The sequence below is a fragment of the Gasterosteus aculeatus genome, chromosome 10, assembly GCF_964276395.1.
Source record: "Gasterosteus aculeatus chromosome 10, fGasAcu3.hap1.1, whole genome shotgun sequence".
NCBI classification, from domain to species: domain Eukaryota; kingdom Metazoa; phylum Chordata; class Actinopteri; order Perciformes; family Gasterosteidae; genus Gasterosteus; species Gasterosteus aculeatus.
Window position 1 is genome coordinate 1932766 of NC_135697.1, and position 5888 is coordinate 1938653.

Below are 5888 nucleotides of genomic sequence, written 5' to 3' on the forward strand. Positions count from 1 at the left end.
GACAATTGATATTATTCATAGGGATTGCAAATCGTTGTAGATGAATTATGTTATATATAAATATTTAGGATACGCATATTGCCAGGATATATACTTACCTGTAGATGGTATGTCTTGGCTAATCAGCCAGTCGAGTGTGTGTATATAAGGAGCTCAATCCTTTCTAAGGACAGTTTGGGGACTAGTAGACACTTGTGAGAACTGGTCGGTGATGGTCAATGATTGTTTTGCTATTAGAATATAAAAATAAATGAAGCTTCATCTGAAACCACTTCTGCACACTGATGCTAATTTACCTCTATGGCCGCTTGGGAATGTTGGCATGGGAAACACTAGGTCTCGACCAACCACATTTTCAAATCAATGATACTACAATCACTCTAAATAATTCTAATGATCCTATCCATTGGAATCCTCCTGCACAAAGACTTGAAATACCTTGAGGGAGCCAGAGCAACTTTGAGCAACCACTGTAGTAAATAGAAACACATGAAACAATTCTTGTTGTCTTCATTATATTGCATAAACCGATTCATTTTTACTAAATTCTACAAAATAACACTTCTTTCAATATAATTTGTTCAGCACATCTCAGAAGTAATTGCCTACTAGTCAACATTTTTATTGCAGCGCCTCGGCAGGCACTGCCAGCAGGGTTGTAATACGATTCACTTCCTCCATCTAGAATGGAATGAAAAGGCAGTGTCATGAAAGATAAATGAAGAAAATGGTGTCACATGATTTATACTATTTGAATGGATAGATATTCCAATTTAAATGCAAACTCTTGAAGAGGAGGGAGGTTCTACGTGTAGATCAACACAGACATTTAGATACATTTTACATAAGGATTCATAAATCACATCCAATGCAATTACTCCTCTTCAAAAGAGGTATTAAACCTTACTTGTCATGGTTATAGTAATGTTTTTATTTCATAACTGTTATTCTGTTATTCTTGCTCTCAATGTAACTGCTTCTGTCCTCTGGCTCATCAGGCTGACTGATGTTTGTGGTGGGACACCTTCTCAGCTCTCTGGTCTGAACCTGTACAGCCTTTCTCACTCCTCCTGAAGTTGCAGCAATCTAGTTTAATTGTCTGCCACATTTGCGTCTACCCATCAGAAAAATGGGTTAAGGGTCATTTTTATCTGTAAGTGCACCTCATTGATCTTGTTTAAATGACTCAAGCCACTCTGTGCTTTCAAGTCACAATATGCTAAGTGAACCGTTGTGTGACCATTCAGGTTAGGATTTAGGATCAGGTTAGTCACACTCCTAAATACCTCATACCCAAATGATTATATAGGCTTTCATAGTGCTACACAACTCCACCAGTTTGTTTTTTCTAAACCAGTAACTACAGCTGCCAAGTTTAGCTTTAATCTAGTTTTATCATTTACCAACCAAGGAGCTCGTTTGACAGGATTTCAGTTTGAATTTGATTGTATGGATTTTGCATCCAAGTACAAAGTCACCAGGTCTGAAGAGAGCATACATCGCTTTCTTCCAAAAATGGCATCCTTACACTCCAAACAAACTTACTATATTTACCATCTTTATTATATTAACTCGACAAAAACATTTCAGTATATTTAGGTTTTGGTGAGAAGATCTCGAAAACGAAAAGACGTGTTGGGGAATGGCTATATGAGTGAAGCAGTTTTCTATAATTCTTTCTATAAGCCCTGTTTTAGTTGAGATTTTTGCTATCCATTGATTCAAGTGATTAGAAAATTAAAATTATTAAAAGAGTCATGGATAACGTATGGTTATCATGTGACACAGGGTTGTACCCCACAGGCCTCGTTTATCCGTACAGATCACTGTGAACTACGGATTCCTCTCACAGTGTACCTTAACTATCAGTGTTCTGACATTGTGATGAATCTAATTGTGTGAAGAAGACATTCTCACAACTATGTTAATAGATATTCGGGAGGGAAATATGACCTTACACTTGCTCTAAGCAGATACTAACACAACATTAAAACTACTTAAGACCATAATTGTTTTAATCAAAGAAAATAGGATTGTTTTATTACCTTACCCTTTCAATTGTATTCCACAGGGGATAACATTTAAAGACTGAATTTAGGGTGTTTGATATGGTGTTTGTGGATTGGCTCAGTCGAGTTCAGGGTCCTCTTTGAGTGAATCAGATGTTCCAGCCAATGTCGAGGGTCCTTGGACAAAACCCTAAATTGCTCCCACATAGTTTGGACAAGGCGGCATGGCGGTGTGTTGGTTAGCACCTTTGCCCCACAGGAACAGGAAGGTTCAAACCCACCCACTGGCCTTTCTGTGTGGAGGTTGCATATTCTCCCTGTGCCGTTGTGAGTTCTCTCTTGGGTGTCCTCCCACAGTCATCAGACATTCTGCTTACGGTTATTGTTGATTTTAAATTGCCCGCAGGTGTGTGAATGTGAGAGTGAATGGTGGTTTGTCTCTATGACAGCCCTGTGATTGACTGGCCACCAGTCCAGGGTGCACCCCGTCTTTGGTTTGATGCCAGCGGCCAGTAAATTAAATCCATTTCAGCAAACATCCCAGGTCGATTAAATGTAAAACAATTAAGGTATCAAAAACGCATTACTACTTTGCAGTTAAATATTTAATGTTGCACTGCTTGCTTCGCCTACAGCCTTATTTAATCTGAGACAGGGTAGCAGTCAAAGGCATGCTGGGTAGTAAAGCAGCCTCAGATGGGTTAGCTTAGTTTCCACTTCGGCTCTCTTCCTCTCCTCCCTCTCCTCCCTGGGGCCACTTGGTGACGTTTGGTCGGGCCTGTCTGCCTAGTGGTGGGCGGTGATTGTCTCATAGAACGCTGCACTCAATACCCACGCCTCTTTTTCAGATGTTGAGAAATGTATTATGCCATATGCCATTAGTGATCTGGTAATAGACAACACATTAACATGAGAGAAGGCAGCAACATTTGTAGAATTTGCTGGCCGAAGTGTACATGCTGTTATTGAAACAGAGGCTGATCAGATATTTTTAAGCTCTGCATCTTTCACATGAAATTACTGATTTTCATATTGTTACGTAGTTTGATGCTTTGCCAAGTTGAGGTCGTAATGTATCTTGATGATTGAATGTGTCATCAGATCTAAAAGTAAAATGGAGCTTTTACTTCTGTGTACTTTATATCCATTTGTACAACTCTGAAATAGTATCAACTGAGATCTACTTGCCAAAATGTTGCTGAATGAATTCAGGGAGTGGAACTTTTTTAAGATTACACCTAGCCTCACTAACATAATCCCAATGACCATTGTAATATCAGAACCACCGCTTGTCACAATTCCTCTACTATCTGGCTTCATCACATGCTCTGCATTGATTAAATCAGAGAAGAGAAAGTAATGAAAATGCTGATAGTGATGATAACGATGGCCACTGTGATATCCCCAGAGGGTGTTGATGCAAGCTGATAAAAAAACTCTTTCGAGCACAATGTTGAGCCATTTGTCATCAGGCAAGGACAGTTGTAATCATTCTTTTTGCTTTCCTACACCATCAGAATCCCCCCTTTCATGTATTGGGATCATTCCAAGATCCAAGATTCCAAGATTTATTTGAATCGTCTTGTAGTTTCTGAACTAGCAATGTCATTGGAGGACAACAGAAAGAAGGCTCATTTTTGAAAATGAGCCAAAATACTTTTTTTTTTTTTTTGCAAAAACACTCGATAAGATCACGACTCTTCGCTGTCCTGGCTCCGAAATGGTTGTTGTGTAACATGTAACATGTAATGTTATGCAAAAACATCATTTCAAAGGAACTTTCCACCTTCTTCATGAATCTCAAAGAAAGTCTAAAAATAGTTAGGATATGACTTTTCAAAAGGTCTGTTCTTAGGGATGTGTGGAGTCTCTACCCTAGGCTGCCCCCGATCAGGTGAGAGTCTCTATTGCAGCACTGGTGTATGCAGAGGGGGCCGGGTGCAGCTCTTGGGGCGGGTCATCGATGGGAGGTATGTCCCCAGATCCATCCTTGATCAGGGTGATATGCTCCCAGCCCCGCCTGCAGGAGCACGGCTGTGCTGAATTGCCAATCAGGGTGTCGGCATAACAGGAGCTGCAGCCTGGCCTCTCTGTGTGTGCCTGGCTCGTATCCAGAGCAGAGCTCTCACCATCGGGCGGTAAGTTGAGACTCCACGTTGTTCGACCCTGTTAGTCATGTTGTGATCACCCCCTGACTAACGACCACCCTTTTTGTCCCAGGCAACGACGGGAAACCGAGGACGTTTTAAGTTGGTCTTTGATACGTGTTTGAGCCGGAGGGACCGGCAGCACGCGGACGGCGTCCTCATCCTATTGTTTTTTTGTTTTGTTGGAAATAAAGCCACGCTGACGGCGTGTTCACCCTTCCCCTCCTAAACTTTGTGGTTGTTTTGGACCCAGACGCATCACAAGTGGTGGAGGATGCGGGCGGTCTGACCCAAGCAAACCACAGCATGGAGCATACGGCTGCGTTAGCCGCTTTGCTAAAAAGCCAAGCCGAGCTACAGAATGCTGTGAAGGAATTGGTGGGAAGAATAGACAAAGAGGGGAATGCCCCACGGCCTCCAGGCGCCGTTCTCTCCAAACAAAGTCCAGAAGATGATATAGAAGCGTATATTGAAGTATTTGAACGCACCGCTGCTCATGAGCGTTGGCCGGCGGCCGAGTGGGCTAGTATCCTCGCACCCTTCCTCACTGGTGAAGCACAGCGAGCCTGCCGTGACCTGTCCACCGCCGATGCCCGGGACTTCCAGAAGCTGAAGACGGCCATTTTGTCGAGCCATGGCTACAGCCTGCCAGCCCGGGCCCAGCGGTTCCATGCTTGGACCTACCAGCCGGGAGAGGCACCTCGGGCCCAAGTCGCAGGGCTCCGCCGCCTCGCACACCGATGGCTCAACTCGGGCGAGGGACCGCCATGGATCGAGAGACTTGTGATAGATCGTTGCATACGTGCACTGCCGCCCGATGCTCGCAAGTATGCCGCCCAGGTGAGCCCCTTATCGTTGGATGCGCTGGTCGCGCTCCTCGAAAATCACCAGGTGAGCACGGAAATGATGAGGGCAAGCAGGAGCGAGCCACCCAGGGTCACCCCGAGAGAGCCAGCCAGCCGCGACCGCCGCAGAGCGCTGCCGCCACCCAACACAAGCCAGCCGAGGCCCCCTCCCCATGCTGCGAGAGCCCATCAGGCCCCCCGGAGGTGCTACGTATGTGGTCAGGAAGACCACATCTCCTGGGACTGCCCGGCCCGAGACCAGGATGTCTCCATGGCTTCCGCCACCAGCACAGACGCTGCTCGGCCCTGTCTTCACACCGGCGGTCCCGACCAGCGACATGCCTACGTGCCAGTGAAGATTGGAGACGCCGACGCCCACGCCCTCGTTGATTCTGGAAGTGTCATCACCCTGGTCCATGCTGACTACGCTGACGACCTGACTACCGAGACCGTCCCAGTAACCTGTGTTCACGGGGACGTGAAGCAATATCCAGTGAGCTACGTTGCAGTCCGGACGCCTAAGGGAAATGTCGTCGTCCCCGCTGGAGTGGTCCCCAATCTGCCGGTGCCACTACTCCTCGGCACAGACTTCCCCCTCTTCCCCCGGTTCTGGGGAAGTGGCAAAAGAGACTTACCTGCTGCACCTCGCCGAAGGGGACATCGGCGTCGGCCGGCCAGCCCCCCAGTGCGCAGAGTCGCCTGCCCCACCTTCCGGCCCAGCACAGAGGGGACCCCCGGGTCGAGCTCCGGAGGAGGAGGAGGATGGCGGGACCCCGCCGCCTGACCAGGATGCCTTCGCGGAGTTCCCGGTGGTTGACGCAGTGGCGACCGGCCAAAGGGGTGAGTTCGCCACCGCCCAGTGGGAAGATCCAAACTTAGAGGCGCCT

At 46.5% G+C, this 5888-nt stretch overlaps 1 protein-coding gene across 1 annotated transcript; it reads left to right on the top strand.

Annotated features, from left to right (window-relative positions):
- The first annotated feature begins 4047 nt into the window (after positions 1 to 4047).
- LOC144383460 (uncharacterized) lies at positions 4048 to 5888 on the top strand. The gene is made up of 2 exons (XM_078080837.1): positions 4048 to 4147; positions 4230 to 5888. The coding sequence occupies exon 2, from the start codon at positions 4463 to 4465 to the stop codon at positions 5783 to 5785; it is 1323 nt and encodes a 440-aa protein (XP_077936963.1). The 5' UTR covers positions 4048 to 4147; positions 4230 to 4462; the 3' UTR covers positions 5786 to 5888.